We start from the raw sequence: 24,793 nt of genomic DNA on the forward strand, positions 1-24,793 counted from the left end.
CTTTAAAGCCAAAACATTTTACAAAAAAAAAAATATACAGTAAAATTCTGATAATTCAGCGTCTTTGGAATTATGGAGATTTTAGATTATCAAATTTCTGAATCGAGGGATCCATATTTATACTACCACAGAGATCCTCATTCTCCCAGACAAAGCGTCAGACACTAATGTTACAGGGGTTTTCTATAGTGTGCATTCGCAGTCGGTCTTTAACTTTTCCTCGCCCGTGCGCATTACAGTAGTTACAGGAGTACCCTGTCCTCAGCAGGGTAGAACAAAGTGCGCCTGCGCAGGACCGCAATGCTGGCCTGTGTGGATGACCTAGACGCGTCATCCACACTGGGCTGGGTAGAAGGAGGACGGAGATCGCAGCAGAAAGGTGGCGCCAGATTATAGAGAGGAGGCACAAGACTTTAAGAGTAGGTGCCGGACTGGAGAACAGCAACACCCATCAGACCAGACACCACCCATTGGGTGAGTATTAAAGTGTTTATACCGTTCTACAGAGCGGCATGGGCTCTTATATACAGTATTCAGTAATACTGTATATACGAGCTCAGTGGTGGTGGCTGCAGCTTATAGTCGCCAAATCTGGTGACACGTTCCCTTTAAGACAGGACTTCTATACTTGATTAGTTGGGTCCTGGAGGCTCTGGTCAAATATGGACGTCCTGGTGGCAATTCTTGGTGCAAAGAAGGTGGGAGTACTCACTTGTCTGCCTCTAATCCTACTCCTGCAGCTGAGCCCTAATCACTTGCATGAGGATTAAGATTCCCATACACTTTGGAAAGAAGTTGGACAAACCTGCTAATGTAAGCAGGACCGGCCAACCATCTAATGTGTACGGAGGCCTCCCTACCATCATCCAACAGAGGATGATAGGAGAGGGAATGACGACACACGACTTTCAAATATTTTGTTTCATTCCCTTGTGATAATCTGGCACTAGTTAAGTGGCTGCCAGACCTATCACCCTTTGCCCATGGAGAACACGTAAACGTTAGACCTCGTAGAGGGTTCATGTGTATGGAGAAGATTAGGAGAGCATTCAGCTATCTTAGGGAAACCTTCTGGTACCAAATACAGGTACATGCAAGATCGAGCTGCTGTACCAGTACAAACTATGGGGAGGGGCCTGAAGCCTTTTAATTCTGCAAGTGGGGGTCAAAGTACTACCATACCTGACAGCAGAAACATCACAAAACTTTGTGACGGAAGGTACTACCAAACTTGCTGACAGTTAAAATAACAGCTATCGAACGTGTAGGGAAACCTTCCGGTACCAAATACAGGCACATGCGAGATCAAGCTGTTGTACCTGTATAAACTTTGGGAGGGGGCTTAAGCCTTTTCGTTCTGCAAGTGGGAGGTCAGACTACCACAGTACCTGATAGTAGAAACATCATAAAATTGTGACGGAGGATACTACCAAGCATGCTGCCGGTTAAAGTCACTATTATCTGGGATTTTTGGGATCTAATGTACTGTACAAATCAATGGCTTGATATGAATTGGTCACTTACAGCTTTGTAGTGTCGTGCTCCCCATACAGCCAGCCATCCTTCTCCTCTGGTATAAGAAGAGTGATGATGTCTCCTTGCTGAAAACTGAGCAGCGTTTTGCCATTTCCTTGGTGTGGGAAAATGGTTCTGACTTTTGGCTTCTTCATGAGATTCAATCCTGTAGCGACAGACATGGACCGTGGTAGGACGCCATCATCTATGCTCTCTGCTGTCAAGAGAAGAATTAAGACTGTGGCTTAGCTGGCTTTTCTCATACATGCACAATGAAGTTTCAACTAAGTGATCTTCATTTTCTGTAGAGTTTGAAAAAAAATCTCTGCTTGCCATCCATCATTCTATAGGATCAACTCGTTACATGATCTAATTTTACTGTAACTCTAGGGATCCTGCATTGCCTAACCAGGACAGCAAGCACAGATCTTATGACTATTCCATATTCAACACTGTTTTGCCAATCCCCCGGTGTCTGCACTGATCGCTCACCTAGCGGAGATGACTTTGGCCTCTCGTAAGTCACCTTTGGAGTGGCTGCCGGGTTGTTGAACATGTCAACCAAGGGACTTGTCTGTGCCCGACTGGTTGGTGGTGCTGGGGGCACCCTCAATAACGTGTTCTTAGAGATGGAATCATAGTCTCCGGCCATCTAAAACAAAATGAAGTACACAAAATATAAAGTAAAAAGGTAGACAGTATAAAAGCAGAGAGCAGCCTAATCTTTGCCATACACACATAGTAACGTTGTACAAATGTGAATTTCGGTGGGATTGGCCAACCATCTATTCAAGTATGGAGGTGTCTTGACTTTCCTTGATGGCAAATGACAAAAGGAATAATTATCCTCCAGCAGTTTAATCTCAACATGTCAAATCCTTTTGTTTTCAAGGAAGATGAGTTGCCACCAGAAGAGTCGGCACAAGCTTTACGCCCTGGTCAGGACACCTGCATGGTCAGCATATGCATGGGGAAGGGTCGGAAGGAATAAGTGAACCAGAGCATGGCTGACAATCTTGTGCACCACTGACCGGAACACAAGAGAACGACTAGTCCCCAGTAATAAAGCATGGTGAGAAGTCATCATGTAATACATTAGTTGGTATCATACCATAGATTTCTTGTCCATGAGAGGAGAAGGTTCAGGGGTGCCAGATATCGGAGTGGAGCCTGGAGTCCTTACTTCTTTAATATTGTTGATGATGGTTTCCGGCACCTGTGCGACATCGCTGCACGTTTCCTGCCACTTCGGGATTTTAGACGTGAGTAAATCAGAAGACTAAAGTACAAAAGCACAAAAGAAAGGTCTTGAAAGTTGACATCAAAAGTAGTAATGATAAATAATTACCGTATTTGATTGGATTATAAGATGCACTTTTCCACCCAAAAATTTGGGAGGAAAATGAGGAGTGCATCTTATACGCCGAAAATATAGCTTACTGGGGGGTGCTGGAGAGGAAGCAGGGAAGATGCTGCGGGCTTTGCGCTGTACTGCGGGTGGTGCGCTGTGGGCTCTGCTGCACTGCGGGTGGTGAAGCCATCCTGAATGTCAACGGTGTTTGCTTCAAACAATGGCGCCTGGAGTCGGCGTGTGCGCAGATGGAGATCTTGGCTTATGATCTCATCTGCGCACGCACCGCCTCCGGCGTATTGATCTCCCAGCTGCAGACTTAAGGAAAATGGTGCCTGGAGGTGGCACGTGCACAGGTAAGATCTAGGCTTATGATTGAGCAGATAGCTCAATATGCGTATGCACCATCTATGGGTGCCATTTCTTTGAAGCCCACACCACCGACATTCAGAATGTTGGCCCCTGCCTCACTGACTGCAGAGTAGCAGAGCCCACAGCATAGCGCAGGTGAGCCTCTCAGCGTCGCCGTCCGCAGCAATAATCTGGGACACCTGCTCAACTGCCCACAGCATTGCCTTACTCCACCACCGCCCCTGCTCAACCACCGCTGCCGCCCCCCCCTCCGGTAACACCACCGAATTAAAAGACAGACTCCATATTTTTTTTTTTCTCTAAATTGGGGTGAGTCTTCTAAAACTTAAAATACAGTAGATTTATTAGGCTTTTCGGTGTCTAGAATTTCTGGACATATTTAACAGGATGAAAGTATCTCAAGCAACTGAGATGGCATAAGCTATGGTCATGGTAAAAGAGCGCCCATCTGACAACAGGCTGTGGGAACATTTTCAATTACGCTAATCCAACTAGCAATGTCCATGGGATAGAGTCGAAAAATTATCTAGCATGTGGGCTAATAAATGGAGGATGTCGGCTACGGTCTTCTGTTCGAATATCTGGCGATATGATGATGTATGATGGCCTTATCCCTCTTGTTGACTGTGAGCTATAGCTGGGTGCTGTTCCCATTTTTAGATGGTGTGAGGAAATAGGGATATATTCTGAGCTATGAAGCCATATTCCTATAGCCGCCATCTTGTCAAGGTACGTAAGGTCTAAGAAGACTTCAATCAGTATGCTAATTAACTTGAGGAAATTGTCTGTTAGCAGTGGTGTGACTCAAGGCAAACTCCTATGATATGGAAATTAGATGAGCTGGTTAGTCCTTGAGAACAGTAAAGGGAAGGAAGACCACCTCTGACGCTGCAGAAGAAGAGACAAACTAATTAGAGGCATCCTGTACACCTGAGACAGAGGGGCACCAGGAATAAATGTTCAATATCTCATGAGCCGTGCTTCCTATAAACATGTCAAGCAGAAATATAAAATCCAGACATCCCGACGATTGTAGCACATATTTTATATAGGTGTGGGACCTCTGTAGGTATCCCAAACTTTATATTGGCCAGTGGGGTACCAGCAGACTAGTCATGTGTCCTATCATTGTGAAGATAAAATCATAAATGTAAATATGAAAGCATTGTCGTCCGCCTACGACATTCCCAGGCAAAGTTATGGCCAATAATCACTTTGGGATATGGTTTCAGACCCAGGACAGGTGTAGGGCAGTACTCCCATGTGAGGTCACTAGGTAGGAGGGGACATGGATTGTAGCCAGTTTGATATACACAGTACGGATACTTTTGGGTGTTGTTCTTCGGGTGGTCTCGTGTGTGGCATGTGGGGGGGTGGGGGTGGGGGGGGAAGATCCAGGAACCACGTGGCCACACAGCGCCCCCCTGTGTCCGCTTGGAAATAAGGTAATTGATACATCTGTATACCTGCTTGTGATCCATAACTTACCTGTAAATGTATTCTGACATATATATATTCTGTATATTCCATATTGTATATATTGTAGTTTCTAGTGTGCCTTAGGCAGATTAAAATATATAATTTAATCTTGGGCTGTTCTGTTATCTCAATCTTGAATCCCACGTCTGTGTGCTCGGCGTAATAGTTATCGTAATCGATTGGTGGCAGCAAGTTTATGCCAAGGATCATTGTGGGGCAACCAGTGAGATCTGGGGGAGGTTTAGATATATTCCGTCCGCAGAGGTCGGGGGAATAAATACCTTACTCTCACCGGGAACCCTTCAATCATCGGCATAGTAGAATAGCGGCCTCCTTGCTTATTGTCGGGCAATTCCATAATTGGCCTGACTATAAAAGGGGCGCTAGAGAGCGCGTCTGTCGGGTGGTGGAAAGGGAGGCTGTAACGTCAACTTCCTACCTTCCACCCCGTTCCGTGAGAGATGGTTTATGGCATTCAATACATCAGGAATATTATGGATCTGATAAGTGGTCACCTTCACCATCACTGGATGCAGCGTCATACACCCAACTGTCAATACCCAAGGTCATTTCATAACGCCGTCACCCCTCGTGACTTGGGCACGTGTTATAGGGCAATAGTGACAATAGCCCTGGCTGAGGTCCACAGTCTAGCCCAACAATGAGGCAGTGATAAAACAAAAGCATGTTTGATCCCATTATATACGGTGTCACCAGGTAGGTGGAGAGACTTGTGCATCTGAGCCATATAGCCTCAAGCCAAGCCTCCGTTATATCTCACCTGTATGTGGAAGTAATTAAGATAATTTGAAAAACTACAATGCTTGTCCACCAGAAAGCAGAAGCGCCGCTTCTCCTCCAGCAACGCTTCTCTGCAGCCCTCAGCTATAAACTTCTGGATGTCATTCTGACGGGAAGTGATTGTCTCCACATACTGGAAGATAAGAAAAAGAAAAAAGCAGAATTCAGCAATCCATTCATTAGCTCGGATAGTCAGATCACTTAACTGAAAACCACCCAGAGATTGACTCCTATAGGAAAGCCTCATTGCCCTTCTTACGGATGCAGATTTGATAACCACTTGAATAAAGCGGGCTTTACACGCTACGATATATCATACGATATGTCGTAGGCGTCACGTCGTTAGTGACGCACATCCGGCATCATTTGACATATCATAGCGTGTGACAGCTACGAGCGACTGAACGAGCAGAAATACTCACCTTATCGTTGCTCGTTGACACGTCGCTCATTTTCAAAATAACGAACGTCCTTCTGTGGTCAGGTTGTTTGTCGTTCCCGAGGCAGCACACATCGCTCTGTGTGACACCCCGGGAACGATTAACTGCAGCTTACCTGCATCCCGCCGGCAATGTGGAAGTAAGGAGGTGGGCGGGATGTTACGTCCCGCTCATCTCCGCCCCTCCGCTTCTATTGGCCGGCCACCGTGTGATGTCGCTGTGACGCTGAACGTCCCTCCCCCTTCAGGAAGAGGATGTTCACCGCCCACAGTGAGGTCGTTAGGGAGGTAAGTATGTGTGACATGGGGTTAACGACTTTGTGCGACACGGGCAACAAATTACCCGTGCCGGACAAACAATGGGGGCGGGTGCGATCGCAAATGCGATCACATGATTAATTGCAGCTTGTAAAGCGGGCTTAAGTGACACATTTTTATAAATTTTACTCACATATAGTGCTATAAATTCCACAGCGCTTTACAGGCTTGATCATCACCGTCCCCATTAGGGCTCACATTCTATATTTCCTTTTAATATGTCTTTGGAGTGTGGGAGGAAACCGGAGAACCCAGATGAAAACACACACAAACACGGGGAGAACATACAAACTCCTTGCAGATGTTGTCCTTGAATCCTAAAACCCAGGACCCCAGCTAACCACTAAGCCACCGTATAAGCAGGTTCCATCCAAATTCCACCCCCATTAATAATCCCCTTTAAATAAGGCTGATGAGAATGCAAGTTCTCATAATAAAGTGCAAGCCTGCGGCACAAATCTGTGCCAACATTGGATGACTGATGACGCAGATTCTCTCCCTCAATATTGGATTTCTCCCTCCTTGAGAACATAATTCAGCAAATGTGCTCAAAAGCAGGGTGGAAACTGAACCCAGATTTATAGTCTAGGGTTTCCAGACCCCAAAGAGTGAAAATGAAATAGTTTGAGAAGAGTATTTTTTTATAACACTAATAAAAAAAAATGTATCCCCTCCAAGCCCTTCACCTGTCCCTACTGGTCTACTGCTTCGATCTTCTCTTCACTGTATGACGCCAGCTAGGCCTCATCGTGGGCCATGTCATGCCGTCAGAAGACACTGGGACTGAGTGGAGGCCTCGGCAGCCAGGAGAGGATGGGTGGGAAGCTGGGGCAGCAGGGACAGGTGCGGCGGCTCGAGGAGTAAGAACTTTCTACTGTATTTTTAACATCTTTTCAACCCATATGATTTTAACATAACGAAGGCCTGTTGGCTTCCATTTCTCTGGATTTGCACAAATTGATTTCCCCCCCAAAAAAATCAGATTTGCTAAATTTCACGAACTTTGGGAAATTCTTAAGGTCACATTCAAAGTAGCTTATAATCTCAAAAAAGTTGGAGGACCACTGTCAGTGCTAAGACCATACACCGCACAGTGCATATTTGCCTACATGGTTGTCGTCTCAGAAGGAAGCCTTTTCTAAAGAGTATGCACAAGAAAGCATAAAAACAAAACAGTTTGCTGAATACAAGCAGACTAATCTATAAAAGCGGTGTTATTTTGTCACCAGCAGTCACAGTATGTGGTCTCTATCGTAGAGAATCATGGCTATCATCCCTGAGGTTGACCTGAGGAAGGCGTTCCGCCGAAACGCGTTGTGTGGTATATTTCTGGCATTCATCAGTGTGTACAAGCCAGTGTCATTATTTGCAATATGGATATTTTTTTTAATCAAGTTGAAATAAAGAAAAGATTTTTTTATTAAATCCGTTGGAGTCCAGCTGAATCTTTCCCATTGCTTTGTTCCAATGAAATAGGCCCTTCACACATGACAAAAGCTAACGAGCACCCAAAAAACATTTTTTAGCTATAGTAACCCTATGATTATGCTCTGTTCTCATGGGAATTGAAGTCTGGCTTCTCATGGATGGGAACCCTTGTCCTGCAGATTAGACCTGACCTTGTTGGAGCTGTCTGCCTTTTTACAATATGCAGAAACCTGCCAAGGACATTGCCCATGTAATATTCACTTCCTTAAACTTCTGCAAACAACCTTCCTTAATCATTGTGTAGGAGTAAAGTAGTAGAGACGCAAGCAGGACAAAGGGACATCACGAGAAAATGGAAAGAACAGCTAAAGGCCAAGTCTCACTAAGCGACATCGCTAGCGACATCACTGCTGAGTCACTGTTTTTGTGACGCAACAACGATCTTGCTAGTGATGTTGCTGTGCGTGACATCCAGCAATGACCTGGCCCCTGCTGTGAGGTCAACGGTCATTGCTGAATGTCCTGGACCATTTTTTGGTTGTTGCTCTGCCGCTGTGAAGCACACATCGCTGTGTTTGACAGCGAGAGAGCAACGATCTGAATGTGCAGGGAGCTGGCTTCTGCGGACGCTGGTAACCAAGGTACACATCGGGTAACCAAGCAAAGGTTTTGCTTTGTTACCAGATATTTACCTTGGTTACCAGCGTCCGCAGCTTCTAGAAGCCGGCTCCCTGCTCCCGTAGCCAATGTACACATCGGGTAACTAAGCAAAGCGCTTTGCTTAGTAACCCGATGTGTACTATGGTTACCAGGCACAGCATCGTTACACGGGTCGCTGGTGGCTGATCTCTGATCGCTGTGGAGATCTGCCTGATTGACAGCTCTCCAGCGACCATGTAGCGACGCTCCAGCGATCCCTGCCAGGTCAGATCACTGGTGGGATCGCTGGAGCGTCGCTAAGTGTGACGGTACCTTAAAAGGGGTTTTCAATGATCAAACTTTTCATATAACTCATATACCAACTTTGTAAATTTGCCAAGTGGGGGTCCATCCTGCTACAGCACCACCACATGGCAAGTAAAGGATAAAACCAATAAGGTAGGCTTGTAGTACAGGGGTCTTTCAGAGCGAGAGACCCTTCTTTCAGCCACTTTCTTCCCTAGTGAATGTAGGAAGGTCCTGAATCGGCATCCCCTTTACTTCTGGGGTTGTCTGGATAAGAAAACCACCCAAGTGTACCAACCTCCGTTTCCTTCAGGTCATATTTTGTAGCATTTCTACCCCCTTGACTTTTCCGTCGGAGTTTCTTTAGTTCTGCCTGAGATTTCTCCAGAGAGTCCACTTTGTTTTTGTGCTCCGTCTGGTATCGCTTCAGAGTCGCCTGGCAGGAAAATAAAAGACGTCGAGAAGCGTGAAAAAGGGAACAATTGCCGAAACCATTCCTATAGACCGAGGCGGTGACAACAGTGAAACAAGCGGCCATGCCCCGGACGTACTTACATTCATATATTTCACATCTTGCTCCGTCTTCCTTTCTAACTCTACGATTATTTCTCTGTGGAACTTCCGAAACTGTAACGACATCAATTACGAGCGTTACGCAGCTGTATATATTGCAAGTAGTAAAAAGTACAAATATAGGAAAATGGTCCCCAAGGCCGACTACACAAAGCTCCCCCACAGTCTCCAAGCAGATCATCAGGAAGCCAGGTGACTGAAAGGGAAAGTTTGGAGCGATAAAGGGCTCTCACTCATTTTGTGATCACAAATCACAGCAATCAAACGGTTAACAGCAGTGATCTGAGCTGTCTCCACTAATGGCTGTGGAAAAGGAGCCCGGCAGATTTCCTCCATACTGCCGAAAAGTGGGTCATGGTGGACAAAGAATCTGCATCGTCCGCTGTCAAAAGACAATGGGTAGTTATTAACCCCATTTTCGTCTAGGCAATTTTCCGTTTTTTGTTGTACTTTCCCTTTTTTCAAGTGCCTTAAAGAGTTTGTCTGGGACTTAACATTGATAACCTATCCTGAGGATACACTATCAATGTCTGATTGGGGGGTTCGGGTGTCACACCCCCATCAATGGTAAGCTGTTCCCGGTGGAGGAAATGGAAGAAAACGGTTAATCCGCGCTGTCAGAAGACGATCACTGAAGATCAATGGAAATTAAGATATTCGATTTTTTTTCTACGTGTTTCGGAGCCATAGACTCCTTCTTCAGGAACAAAAGTCAATAATGTAAGTTGTTCCCGGTGCCTGTCAGAACTGCTTAGCTGCAGAGCTGAAAAGCACGGCTCTGTCATGGGAAAAGTGGCTGTTGCCGAGTACTACACATCTGCCCTCTATTGATTTGAATAGGAGGAAAATTTGAAATATCCAAACGCGGCCATTATACAGGTGACAGGACTGTGCAGCTCCACAGTTAAGCAGTACTGATAGCAGCTGACGTCAGGAGCAACTAATAAGCGGGAAGTGCCAGGTGTCGCACCCCACCGATCAGACATTGATGACCTATCCTAAAATAAGTAGTCAATGTTTAAGCCCCAAAAAACCCTTTTACTTTTTTTTTTTTTTAATTATTCTGCAAATAAAGTGATGAAAAAATAAAATAAAAATCAGATATTTGTAAAAAAAAGGAAAGTGACAAAAATATTAAAAAAATATGCACAAGTCTGATTAAAATAATAGGTCATTTTCTGATGTGACCATCCCCTTGAAGGGTCTTCAATGGTGTATGGGACTGCGTTGTAGTACCGCGCACAGCCACACTAGTAGGTATGGTGCTGTTCTCTGCTTCCCCACATCTCATGTTCAAACCTACGGGACTACTACTCCCAGCATGTCCTGATCCAGACGGTGGAGCACTAATTCCAGTGATCTATAAGCAGATAAGTCCTACGAAGAAGCGGATACGTACGTTTTCTTCTAGGTTGTCGTTCAGCTTTTTGTGTACACTTGAGATTTCCAGCAGGACCTGACCTGTGAAGAAGGAGGACAAAACTCCTGTTATTCACAGAGAAATCAATAGACATCCGTGTTCTCCAGTCCTCCCCTCTTATCTGACAGAACAATAAACTGAACCATATGAGCTCATTGTTCTTTTGATTTTCTGTATTTATGTCCAGGGAAATTCCACCTAGGTCAGATTTCAATAGCTGCCGGCCTCATTCATCACCAGAACAATACTGTGACCTGCAGTGCTCGGGCACTGCAATGTATAGGATGTAACCCTGAAGTACACGTATACTCTGGTAAATCAGTTTTTACTGCCTCAAAAAAAATAAATAAATAAATAAAATAAAATAAAAAATCTCTGCAAATAGTTTGGAATAAAAAAGTAAAAAGTGCCAAATTGTGGCCATAGTGTGAATATTTTGTGTGGCCACCATTATTTTTAAGCACTGCCTTAACTCTCTTGGACATGGAGGTCACTAAAGCTTCACAGGAGCTGATGGATCCTCTTATATCCTCCATGATGACATCATTCTGCTCCACTTTCTGTTAGAGAAGGCCCCACAGATGGTCAATAGGATTTAAGGCTGGAGCCGCATGGTCAGTCCAGCATCTTTACCCTCAGTTTCTATAGCAAGTCAGTGGTCATCTTGGAGGTTTTTGGGGTAGTTACGGCGTTATACAAAGGGAGGGGGATCGTGCTCTGCTTCAGTGTGGCACAGCACATGTTGGCATTCAGGGTTCCCTCAGTGAACTGTAGCTCCCTACAGCCGGCAGCTCTCATGCAGCCAAAAACCATGACACTCCCACCACCATGCCTGACTGTAGGCAGGACCCACTTGTCTTCAGGGGGGAAAACAAAAAAAAAAAAAAAAAGGAAAGAAAGTGAGCTGTCCAATTAAATACCTAAAAAAACAAAAAACACCTCATGTCTTTTTCTATAATGGTTTCCACTTAAACTCCTCAAAAAATATCTGCATGCACATAGCCATAGGCTAAATACAGAAGTTCGTGCATCGAGTACAGTACTTAGACCATAATACATAGACGGATATCTGAAATCTGACTTCTAGTCTGAGAGTTAAAAGGCAAGTGATCATCAGAAAATAGCATAATGACTAAATCAAGTGTTTGTATTTTGTGTGTGTTTTTTTTTTGTGTTTTTTTTTTAAATGTTGGCATATTTTTTTTACAAAGCACAATCTGTGATAAAAATAAAATAGAAATCATGCAATTTTCACACTGGCGCTTTTTTACAATCACATCATGTTCATTAAATATGCACTAATCAACTTGTTATATTGTGGATTTTTTAATTATCATTATGATTAATAAACTTTTTATTGTTTATAGTGTCATTATCCGCAAGGCAATACAACGTTACGAACTTTTTGCAATATACTTTATTATCCTATTTTACCTCCTTTTCTACCAAACACTATGGTGTAGTAACGTTAAAAGTTCATGCTCTTTTAGACACATCTTTCAACTTCATCTTAGCAAAATTCGTACACTGCATTTGCACAATGTATAAGACTTTACCTCTCGGAGCCGTTGTGCTTCCTACCCTAGTAGTCACACAGAGAAAGTCTCATACACATACTGAATATTGTGAACGGATTTTGCTGAACAGCAGTTCAAAGGAGCTTCTAAAAGAACAAAATTGCTGAGCAGCAGTTCAAAGGAGCTTGTAAGGGTGCATGCCCATGATCAGTGTTCACAGTGTTTTGGATGCACAGTGATTCAGCTGCGTCCAAAATGCTGCACTGTACAGTATAAGCACAATTAATGGGATTTCTAAAAATCCCATGCCCACTGGGCGTGTACTGACTGCAGGGTAAACTGACCTACGGTGCGGCTGCCCGAGCTGCAAGCATGTCAATTCTTTACTGCGGAGGCGCAAGCATTCTCTGCCGGGAAAACACAGCGAGATACCGCAGCGGCCTGAACCCTGATCATGGTTACGAGCAGCTGTGGTCTCCTGTTTAGGAGACATGTGGCCCTGCAGGCCAGGACCCACTGCGTCCAGGGTGCAGCAGATCTTGATTGTGGGCACGTAACCTAAAAGAATGTGAAATTGCTGAGCAGCAGTTCAAAGGTGCTTCTGGAAGAACATGAATTTGTTGAGCAGCAGTTCAAAGCAGCTTCTAAAAAAAAAAAAAAAATCAAATCAAAGGAGCTTCTAAAAGAACATGAACTGGGCACTGAAGCATCACTGAAGAATAGTGTTTAGGAGAGGAATCAAAATATGCTAATCAATATATATGTATTAAAAAAAAAAATCATATTTGCAATGCTTGAAGGAAATACAAAATGTTACTGATTATGGCTAACTCATTTCATGCAAGTTGGTTTTATTTTGAAACTCTGTGGACCACCAACACCTGATCACAGAGGCCACCGATTCGGGAAAGGAGCATTGCTTCTTTCTTTAATAAGTACTCCTAGCATCTATCTTTATAGAAAGAAATAGAACACACCCCTTTGGCTATTTTTGCCCATTAGAAGCTGCTGCTTTCCCTAAGCAATATTAGATTTTTCTCCATGTAGTAGAGCCAGGACACTTTGCATTAGTGCCTTAACGTGGGTCAGACACCTATGTGCATAGGCCAAATACACAGACGGATATCTCACATTCCTCACCAAGAATACGATGTGACTTGAACCTCATCTCCCGTGTGAAGTTTATTTTTATTTGCTCTTTTACCTCATCTGTAGAAAAGGGAAAGGTGTGACCTCCACAAACCCAGCCATCGGGAAGTGAAAGCCGCACATACTGGCTCGGCCGCTTCTTGGTTTGTTTAACCCATTAGGTATTTTTCCATTACCGCTGAATGCGCGATGAATATTCAAGAACCTGCCGGCGCTGGGACAATCCGCTGCTTCATATCATCCGTGCAGGAAACCTTCTGCAGACACCGGCATCCTACAACTCTCAGCAAGCACTGCAGCTGTTTTGCTTTACTCCCAAATTTCAATACACAAGTGAAGGGGGTGAGGGGTTCCTATAAAAAACAATTCACTATCCACAGGGGTCCTTTAGAGGAAATCACTAACGCTTTTGCGACCTTATAATGGAAATATAGATCATCAGGGGAGCAGGGAGTGTGAAACTGGCTTAGGAGTTGAGCATGAGCCATATCTGGCAGGTGCCGGCTGTTTTATACAGCTGGCATCTGCCTGTAACAGAAGAAACTGGAGCGAGCGCTGATCGCTGCTGTCAATTACTCACAACAGCAGCAATCGGAGCGAGCTCCGATTGCTGCTGTTGATTACTCACAACAGCATTTAAAGGTCTGTATTGCTTATGCAAGCGTGTAATCACAGGGTGCGGATTAGATGCCAAGACAGGCTGGGGCATAATGAAGACCCCCGTTGCTGCCATCTTGTTCCTCCAGTTCAGACTTTGGCTGTAATGATACACAAAACAAGAGATCACAGGCTCAAATCCTATACAGCTATGGGGTTAATAGAGGAGAGTCCATCATTTAGAGGCTGGCTACAAAGGGTGTCCCTTATTTTGGCACAGCATGTACATGGACAGCTCTCTGCGCATTATGTAATGCATAATTTGCCCTCTGGGGGTGCTGTAAGGGAATTAAGCATTTGCTATATTGAACACTCGCTGGGAAGAGGACCAGCAGCGGGACAACCAGTGGTCCTCTAATTTTTGGGGTGACTAAATAGAAAGATCCAAGTGAGCAACCCTTTAAAACCAGATCCCACATGGAATATCATCCCCCCTCCCCCATCCTCTACGTACACCCAGGTAGCCAAACCACAAAACTGATACTTGAGCCAATGGCGGAAGGTAAATGTTGAATTGGATCGTTGTAAGTGCGGAAAGTTGTGGCTGGCACCTTCTCAACTATGCACTAAGCATTCCTCAAACAAGAAGGAACGTGGAGTTCGCACGTATGGAGGTTAACGGAGAAGAGGAAAATGAATACAAAAAACTGCGCTTTGCTATGATAGAGTAGTATTAGTATCATGGACCCCGACAGAGAGGACAGCCAATCTAGCATGAGTACCCTTCCCACCAAAACATTCCAAAATTTTTTTTTGACTTATGCAAATTATCCTTTGTTATTGTAAAAAGGGAAAAATCAGGACAAACGATAGATCATCATAAATAATTATTAAATAGAGAGAAATGCGAGAACTATGATGGAGTAGTATTAGTATCATGGACCCCGACAGACAGGAAAGCCAATCTAGAATGAGTACCCTTCAAACCAAAGCATTCCAAGGATTTTTAGACTTATGTAAATTATCCTTTCTTATTGTAAAAAGGGAAAAGTCAGGACAAACGATAGATCATCATAAAGAATTATTAAATAGAGAGAAATGCGAGAACTATGATGGAGTAGTATTAGTATCATGGACCCCGACAGAGAGGAAAGCCAATCTAGCATGAGTACCCTTCCCACCAAAACGTTCCAAGGATTTTTAGACTTAAGTAAAATTATCCTTATTGTAAAAAGGGAAGTCAGGACAAACGACAGATCATCATAAAGAATTATTAAATAGAGAGAAATCCGAGACCGATGAAAATTATACTGAAAACATTTCCTTGTCCCAAAAATCTCCTTTGAAGGGGAACCCTGAATGATAAAGTAGCCGAACCCACGCAAAAACAAAAACAAACAACAACTATTAATCAGCTCAAACACCCGTCGCTCCAGCTCTGCTGGTTCCAGTCGGTCTCGTCTTCCTTCCTGCAACAATCATATGTCAAGTGACCACTGAGGCCAATCACTGGAGTTCACATGTTACCGCTGAGGTTAACGACTAGTTGCAGCGGTCAGATGAATGACAGCTACAGGAAGGAATACAGAGACCAGCGAGGACCACCAAAGTAACAGAAGATTGAGGGGGGTAAGTATTTGCTTAACCCACTCCCTGCTCTTGGATACAAATCTCCAAAGTCAAATTGCTCCCTTATGGTTTAGTGGTTAGCATTTTCTCACTTGTGCCTCCATTGACCTGGATTTGTATTTTTCTCCCACCTTCTACAGTAATTAAATCTTTTTCAACCCAAATTGTACAATTAAACATCTCAATGTCAGTATTCACCATTGTTAATCTGCCAGCTCGTACTTAGGATGAACAAAATAGTGATCAAACAATGGTTCAAGAGGGAACCCAAGTAACCCCGACCATCTTATCAACGCCGATATCTTCCCCAAACTATTATGCAGAGTTACGAGAGATCTCGCTCTACGGAATATTCTCATCATGTAACACGAGAAGCTGGGATTGTCAGGACCTCTGAAAGCAATCAAAGAAAATATCTTCTGAACCGACCATTGTACACGAGCAACAAGAAGTCTGGACGCCTTCGAAGAGCGAAACGTACATCCAGTACTCTGGGTGCTGTATGGGCAAAGTTGTATCTACATCCCACGGAACACAACGGAGCAGCACCAGGACATAATCTGATTAAAAAGTCAGAAAGGGAATTAAAATCTTTCATCAGATTAACATTTTAAGCAGAGGGTAAAACAATGTTCCACTGCCGAATAGTCACCTACTTATACATGTATTAACCGATTCAGAGCCCAGATATCTTAACTAGCAGCTATTCCTAGAAGAACATGCACACTTGGCCACGTCAAGCATTCCTGCGATCTCCCTGCGGACATTACTGGAGGGAGCTTCTCCTTTGACACCAAAAGGAAGGGGCCTTCCAATTCGACAAGCCTGAAACACCTTTCCCCTGACATCACGTGACCGGGGAGTCTTTGGAGACCTTAAACAAAATATGGCCTTACCGAAAACTGAGGGCTCGGACAACTTCTCTAATGTGTTTGGTGGCCTTAAAGGGAATCTCTCAGTAGGATCAACCCTCCTAAGCCATCTATATGGGCATGTAGGTCCTAGGAAACTCAATAAAATGACACCTTGATATCCGTGATCCGATGTTTAATTCCAGAGAAATTTACATTTTCGTAATATGATAACAAGCTGTTAAGATCTTTGGGTTGGACATAGATCTCCCTAAGAATCTGCCTCCAGAGCTTATTGTAAAATGACAGGGGGAATTACCAGTGTGAGACACGTAATGACTGACAGTCTGCTCTCCTGATCTACATGTCTCACACTGGTAACATTTCCTTTCATTTACAATAATCACTGGAGGCAGATTCGCAGGGAGATCAGAGTCCGGCCCATAGATCTTAACAGCTCATTTAGATAATGAGAATTGGATCAAAGATATCATGGTATTATTTCATTCAGCTTTCTATACATGCCCATACAGATGGACAAAGAGAGTTGATCCTACAGACAGATTCCCTTTAAAGAGAAAATTCTATATTTGGTTTACTTAAACACAAAAATGCAATAAAACCTTTAAAAAAGGGAATTTCCTAAAATCAGAAGCTACCTTATCTACAGAATAGTGAACAACGTCCTAATTGCTGGGGGGGGGGTTCAACTGCTGGGACATGTGAAAATCCAGAGAACAGGGCTCCAGGACCAGGTAATGGGATTCTGTAGAGCATGTGGGTCCTTGACCTGTGCTCCATTCTTGTCTTTATGGGACTGTGGAGAACGCAGAGTGCTGTATTCTGCTTCCTCTGGCAGTCTGTCACGATAGGTACAGGAAAGTACCCAGCATACGGCGAAAGGGAAGGTACACCCTGTGTCTAGGGAAGGAGGAGATGGTGACCCCTGACCAACCCTAACACTGGGCTCTGGGTTCCCTCATCACCCTAGATAGGAGCAGAACCTATGCACCGAGCTGGATACCTGGCCCTAGGATAATCCTGATCTGGGCTCTAGGTACGGATCAAATGGGATGAGCATTTAGTCAAGTTAGTTAAGCTCTAAAGAAGAAAGGGAGAACAAACAAGGGAAGGAAACAACAACAACCACCACCACAACGACCACTTATCTCCAGATGCCTCAGTAAGACGAACTGCAAAAAACAACCAAGTTACACCAAAAGAATGCGAGCTGACTGCTTGCACTGAAGACTTGTAAAGGATAGAGGACTTAGCAGCACAGAGTATGGGAAAATGAGGGTCTATATAGACACCAAGGAAGTGCTGATGAAAAGCATCTGAAAGGCTGAGGAACTCCACAGGGCCCTAAAGGGAAAGGGATGAAAATAAGAGGAGACACCTAGGAAACCAAAACAGGAATGGTTCAGGGAGCGGTTTGGGCAGCCAAACGCTGGGACTTTGTATTACCGGACACCACATGACTGTGTTAACCGTGACACACCGGAGACACAGTCCCATGGAGTGGAATGAAGCAGGGCGAGCATTCCACTCAAGATGGGGCTCTGCCGAATCTCATTATCGTGGTTTCATAGCCTCATTCTTGAAAATAAATCACCAGTGATCGGAAATTTAAATTTATCAAACTCAGAAATTTTGCTTTAAACCTAAAAGTGTCCCCCTCTGCAGCTCCTGGGCTGCATTCTAGCAGGTTCCTGTACTTTTTGTGGCCCCTTTTAAACCAAATTAAATACTTTATAAACTTGTACCTTTTGCTATGTAAATTTTGTAAATCGTCCATGGGGGCGGGCTCTCTGCTGACCGTTGCTGTTCCTACAGCAGATTTACGCCACCCCCCAACGCTGAATTTCAGATCTCAGGACTCCGCCACTTGGCGCCCGTGGTCCCGCGCATGCGCTGTGCGACTGTAGCGGGACTGTACACGTGTGCACATGTGACCGCTGGTAACGTTTTGCGCAGGCACGAGGTTATGGGCGGCGCTGTGAGTGTCATCAGCAAGTGCCGCCCATAACCTCGTGACCGCACTTTCCCCTCTTGCTCCAGCGTTCTGCGCAAGCGCTTGCTGGACAGATGACCTGACGTCACCTCTTTCCCATCTTGCCCTGCTGCAGGGTAAGATGGGAAGGCGGTGACGTCGGGTCATTTGGCCGGCGAGCGCTTGCGCAGAACGCTGGAGGCAGTGGGGGAAAGCGCGTCCACGAGATTATGGGCGGGCACTTGCGATGCAATCACAGCACTGCCCATAATCTCGTGCATGTGACACACGTCACCAGCGATCCTGGCGTGGGCGGCACCTCGTGCGCAGTGGGCGGCGTCCTGATGGATAAAATGGAGCGTGGGGGGATGGCGTCAATGTGCAGGAGGAACAGCAACGGTCACCAGAGAGCCCGCCCCATGGACGATTTACAAAATTTACATAGCAAAAGGTACAACTTTATAAAGTATTTAATTTGATTTAAAAGGGGCCACAAAAAGTACAGGAACCTGCTAGAATGCAGCCCACGAGCTGCAGAGGGGGAAACTTTTAGGTTTCAAGCTAAATTTCTGATGACAGGTTCCCTTTAAGCAAGCAGCTGTTCAGGGCCTTAAGGATACAGCCATTTTTTTTTTTTTTCCACGGTGTTCCAAAAGTAATAACTTTATTTTAAACTCCTTTTGTTATCTCTATAAGGGTTTGAGAAAAAAGTTAAACCAGTCTCGACAATATATAATAAAAAATAGGTGCTCAGAAGAAAATACAGTCCAAAGTGTGCCAGAATTCTTTGTATTATAAGGGTTTGAGGTCTATCACTTTATAAACTGATCACATATACGCTAAAGCTGGCCATGTTCGCTAGATAATGGAGTATAGAGGTTACGTAACTGTCCCCAGAAGAAAGCTTTGTTTTCTAACTTGCCTAATATGTAACACCCCTATGATAAAATTAAAACAATCCTCAAGCATTAGACAAATTCTGTCCGGCCTTTTACATATCAGATGTCGTAACTGCCCCAGAAAAGTAAATGAGCAATCACGAAATCAAAGCTAATCCCTTCCACTTCCGTTTCACAGCCCATTCTCTGTCAGCCGTGGATTGTGACTGTTGCGATCGGATCCTGTGACCTTTTGTGAGAACTAAATACTGTTTATGCTGCAACACCGAGCAAATATTGACTCTGTCCCTGCCGTGTCACATTAACAGTGCCACGAGCCGGGCACCATCTGTCTACCAGGGTCACCGCTGGATGTGAACGTGTGGCGATGAGGATGCAGAGTATAGCTCCACATCAGTGATGACAACTCGGTCATACAGTTCAGGTAACTGGCGTAATTATGGAGGTTTTCATTACTCGGTTTTGCGGATGAGTTTGGTTTTGTTTTTCAATATTAAAAGGGGTTGGACAGCCCCTTCTGAATCCCTAAGTAAAATAATAACACTTATACTCACCTCCAGTGCAATTCCAAAGGAGTTGGCATATGCTCTCCCAGGGATCGCATGACATTATGATGTCACACGATCCCTGCATCCAATCAGTGTTGGCTTCTCTGTCCTCTCCGCCAAATAAATCAAAATACCTGGAGGAAGAAAGAGTGCAAACGCAACACACACCTCCTCCAGATGCCAATTACGTCCGTAGGAGGGGAGTGTGAAGCCCGTACTGATTGGCCACAGGGATAATGTGACATAATAATGTCACACGATCCCCAGGAGTGGCAGTGCTGACAATGCTGAAAATGTGCCAGTACCAGAGGGGAGTATAGATGCTATTATTTTACTGGGGGGGGAATACAAAGGGATTGAGAAGGGGCTGTCCAAGCAGTGGACAACCCCTTTAAGTACTTGTGTGATTCCTCCTTTATTCCTCTTGCGAATGTAGAAATAATTTCCTGACCATTCGTCTTGTCAATAGGGTCTCCACATCGTCTCAGACAGTCAGCACTGATTGGACAGCATCATAGGCAATGTTCATTAAGGGTATTGTCTCAACTTCTTTAAAGGCACGCCGCTCTGCAGCCTCCAGGCTTCCCGTCTTCCGGGGATGCGGTGTGCGCTTGCTTGATGTACGGAACAAGCAGCATGAACTGTGCAGTCTCTGGTGCAGAAAGTAGAGGCATTGGAGGAATGTAGGAGAACTGAAGTTAACCGGATCCTGTAATCCAGTCAGCTTCGGAGCGGCATTTACAAGCTCTATTAGAAAGAGCTTGTAAGCACTGCACAACTTGCCCAAGAGATCAGTCTCTGAATCTGCAAAGGTGGCCGGTAACTTAGACCATGAACTCAAATTATAAAATTGTTGTTTAGACAGGCTTATAATACTTCCATGAACACAGAATACTCATTAAAACGATTGTTCTCTGCACATAGAAGATCACCGATGGAGCTTTATTTACAGAGGGTGATGTGCGGTTGAGAACAGTTAAAGGGGTTATCCGGCTTCTTTGACTTTTTTTTTTTTTTTATTACCCTATGGGGCTACATTGGGGCAGGTAAGTAGATGGAGACCACTTACCTGCCCTGCTGTCAGCCCCTCTCCCTCGGCTCAGAGCGGTCATGTGACCGCTCCTGCCGCGATTTTGCTGCTTCCGGTCATTTCATGTCAACATGGGCAGGACCATGTTGACATGCAAATGTGGAACAGCTTGTTACCGCCCTGCTGGGTGGCTACAGTGTGATGAGCCCCGCCCCCTTACCTGCACCCTCCCACACATTCCCCCGCACCTCTGTTACTCTCCAGTAACCTCCCCCTGCACTCCTGTGGGGTCCGTGACCTGGGGGCGGGGCCTGGCGGCAGCTGCCGTGGTGTCAGCTCCAGCACCGGGCCCCTGCTCAGGATCACACATTCAAATGTACCGGCATCACAGATCACCGATGCCGGTACATTTGAAAGTGCTGCGCTGCTTCTCATCACTGTCCCTCCCGCTGTCTGAGCTCTCTTCAGCACAGTGGTGACGTTAGAGCACAGACAGCGCGCGAACGTGCAGGAGCGGCGGGGCTCGAGGACGGGTGAGTATGTATTCCTTACATGTGTTCCCGATGGGGATGGGGGGCGGGCGGTGCAGAGCCATATGTGTGCGTGTGCAGAGCCATATGTGTGCGTGTGCAGAGCCATATGTGTGCAGAGCCATATGTGTGCGTGTGCAGAGCCATATGTGTGCGTGTGCAGAGCCATATGTGTGCGTGTGCAGAGCCATATGTATACGTGTGCAGAGCCATATGTGTGCGGTGCGGTGCACAGCCTGATGTGGGGCTGTTATTTGCAATGCTGTAGTGATAATAGGTCAGGTGCTGGGGCAGAATATACTGACAGGGAATGTGTGTGCAGGGGGCGGGCAGGGGGCGAGGCTGGACACTCGGGTGGGTGGTTACAGCTCTGACTGAGGTTTTGCACAGGAAGTGGTCAGTTTGCTGGAGCTGAATGTAAACAAGAAGCTGCAGAGAATAAAGGATGAATTCAAGAGGAACAAAAGTTAGAAAATAAAAAATAACAATGTAGGTGTGATTTATATGACAATACAGCACAGATTAGCTTAACAAAAATTTTTGAGTTTATGTCGGATAACTCCTTTAAATTTAAGCATGATAAAGCACCACCCCAGTGTTCTTTTTAAATTGTACCATTGGAATGTTGTCACTAGTCTAAGTTCCCTGCCCCTAGTAACATACCAGCTGCAATCTTTATCTGTTCTTAGTGCCACTTCGATCATCTTCTGCAGGATCGCTCTAGTGTTTGCTGTGTGAGACCCAAGTCACAACTCAACATAAGTCTATGAGAGCCAGAACGAGGCCTTCATAGACTTATATTGAGAGCTTGTGACCAGAAGTCAGAGGTAACAGTCACGCCGGGAACAGTGACTAGTAAGTATAATACAAGGGTCAGAGAACTTAGATTTAGTGGCACCACTCCAGCGCTAAAAAAAAATAAATGCTAGAGCGGTGCTTTAAAAATCTGGTGCTTTAAAACTCATTTCACCAGACGAGCGAGCATTTTGCTCACTCATCAGATCAATGCTAACCCTGTTCAGTTAGGTTAATCCGAGGAATGCTTGTTGCATCTGGGGTGATCAGTCTAGTATAGAGATGGCATACAGATGAAACATGGAACGCTATATAGAATTCCAGCCAAAAGTGACAGTGATCCCTACAGGTCAAAAGGAGGTACTACACCAAATAAAACATTATTAAAATCGCATAACTTTTCAACAGGAGGAACTATCCATAGGTCTCAGCTCCAGTTCTTTAGAGGCACAAATATTAGTGTTTGCTTTGGCCCCATTTACTTCACTAGCAAGAATTGTAGGCAAACAAAAGGCATTTCAGAAGCGACACAATAAAAGGCTGGAAAGTTAGGGGACTGCTTCTACGGCACTATTATCTGAACTCAGCGCATGATTGCCCAACAGAATATTGTTATTGGGTAACTATAGACACCGAGCACACACCCAGGGTGAACTTTATGGCCACCCACATGCGTTATCGCCACATTGCAGGGCTCCTGCCGTGCCCGCACTTCAGACTTCCAGAACAAAAATGTCTATTGTAATTTAAAGGGGCAGAAGAGAAACAAGAGCAAGCACAAAAAAAAATATAAATTGAAAAAGAAAAAAAAAAAAAAAAAGAAGAAATGTAGCAGAGCTGAGTGAAACAATGTAGCAGAGCTGAGTATGTCACTCAGCCCAGGTTACCGCAAGAGGTAGCAGAGCTGAAATACTTGACTCCCATTTCACCTGAATAAGTCTTAGAGGGTGTACAAACACCATTTCCACACCAAACTTGCTGCAGGAGTTTTTCCTATTTCACAGCAATAGACGGGGGGGGGGGGGTGGAACCAAAAACTGACTTGGTATGGAAACAAAAAAGGGAATTTAGAAAGAAAAGAATAATTTCCCATCTATTTCGGAAACCAAACAATTCACTCCATGGTGTAGCTTAGATTTCAAGTGAACGGGTAAGAGCTGCAATTCCAGTCTCTGACCATCATCAAAGTGTGGCGCCGTTTCTGAAAAATAACTTTTTTTTTGGGGGGGGGGGGGGTGGCTGAGTTTGGACAATCCCTTACGTTTACCATTGAAAAAAACAAAAAGCCGAGCTAATTATAGAGCTTACACATCTTCATCCATGTGTGACACCAAAGAAAAAGTGGGTGGTTGACGACACAAAGTCCAAGACTGACAGTCGAGATTGATGGAGGTGAAGCAATTGAAACCAATTGTTAGTCACTGACTAGTGATTCAAGGATTACAAAAAGTTATGCAAATCAGTCGTGTTCCTCCCACTGACTATGGAGCTCAGTACTTGTTACTATTGTTATACCCTGGTGGAGTCAGGTCTCGGAATAAGACTTTAGCACTGTATTCCAGTATTGTACGTCTCATTTCACTATTGGAAGTTACTACAAAATTATTTATATCTCTCTCTATATCTATAGTTTTAGAACCATCACTTACCATAAATATATAAATGTTCTACCTGGTGTAAATGCCATTGTTCTCCTGAATCCAGCATTGTTTTTCTTTAGTTTCTGCTCCTCTCCGTTTTTGAGATATGGCCCCCTCATCCTTGTATAGAAATTTAGTCTTTTAGCCAAATGGGCAGTGTGATTGTGGAATATTGTGGATTGTGTACCATTTTGTGTGGGTTAATGTTTGGGCGTGGTTCACTGTCCATTCTGTGTTCCTTGTGTGTACATTGTCCCATTTGCAGGTTTAATTCCTCCCCTGCCAACCTTTTGTTCCTAAGTCGGGGGAGGGGGCGTGAGATCCACCTAAACTCTCTGCTTACCTGAAGAATTGGGCAGTCTGAGAACTTGAAGAAGTATTTATCCTCTGGGAGAAGCTGTGACATTTATGCCACTACTGGACAATTTTACCCTCTGTTTTGTGGATTATGTTATGGACCATTTGATTTGCTTGGAATAAATGCTCTTTGGATTGTACAGCCATCTCTCGCTCTGTTGATTGTGTGATATGGAAGAAGAACCCCGTGACAGGCAGGATCCTGAAGAAAACGTCCACAGAGAAAAGTTGAGGGTCACGCCCAGTTGGCTACAAGACTAGAGGGAACAAGGAGTTATATCTCAGGAAGGGAGAGGCACCGGAACAAAATGAAAACATTGCCAGATTCGGGAGAATGGCGGCCTTTACACCATGTAAAAAAAAAAAAAAAAATCCAAACATTTATGACTAGAGATAATTAACCTTTAAGGCATTTTTGAATATACATGTCATGCCCTTAACACAGGCTATAATATCAGATGAGTGATAGTTTTGAATTGCAGTTCTGGCAAGTCTTGTGTCACCTTCATTGACTACAATATCTGTACATTTGGTAGGCCTGAGCGTGTAGGATCTATAAAATCCTACTCCTGGAAGAAGGACTACAAGTGCGAAACGTGCGTCGGAGAGGGTGTGGG

At 44.6% G+C, this 24,793-nt stretch overlaps 1 protein-coding gene across 2 annotated transcripts in view; it reads right to left on the bottom strand.

Moving 5' to 3' along the window:
* The window catches only part of BAIAP2L1 (BAR/IMD domain containing adaptor protein 2 like 1), a 96,281-nt gene that overhangs the window by 22,417 nt on the left and 49,071 nt on the right, over window positions 1-24,793 (bottom strand). Inside the window, exons 3-9 of one of the 2 annotated variants that reach the window (XM_075318054.1) lie at window positions 10,621-10,682; window positions 9,204-9,275; window positions 8,947-9,084; window positions 5,499-5,651; window positions 2,627-2,794; window positions 2,008-2,167; window positions 1,525-1,729 (exon numbers count right to left, since the gene is read on the bottom strand). In XM_075318054.1, the coding sequence (XP_075174169.1) occupies window positions 1,525-1,729; window positions 2,008-2,167; window positions 2,627-2,794; window positions 5,499-5,651; window positions 8,947-9,084; window positions 9,204-9,275; window positions 10,621-10,682 (958 nt within the window). Of the gene's footprint in view, window positions 1-1,524; window positions 1,733-2,007; window positions 2,168-2,626; window positions 2,795-5,498; window positions 5,652-8,946; window positions 9,085-9,203; window positions 9,276-10,620; window positions 10,683-24,793 lie in introns of both variants that reach the window. The other variant, XM_075318053.1, reaches the window with a different exon arrangement.

Source organism: Anomaloglossus baeobatrachus, chromosome 7 (assembly GCF_048569485.1).
Source record: "Anomaloglossus baeobatrachus isolate aAnoBae1 chromosome 7, aAnoBae1.hap1, whole genome shotgun sequence".
NCBI lineage: Eukaryota > Metazoa > Chordata > Amphibia > Anura > Aromobatidae > Anomaloglossus > Anomaloglossus baeobatrachus.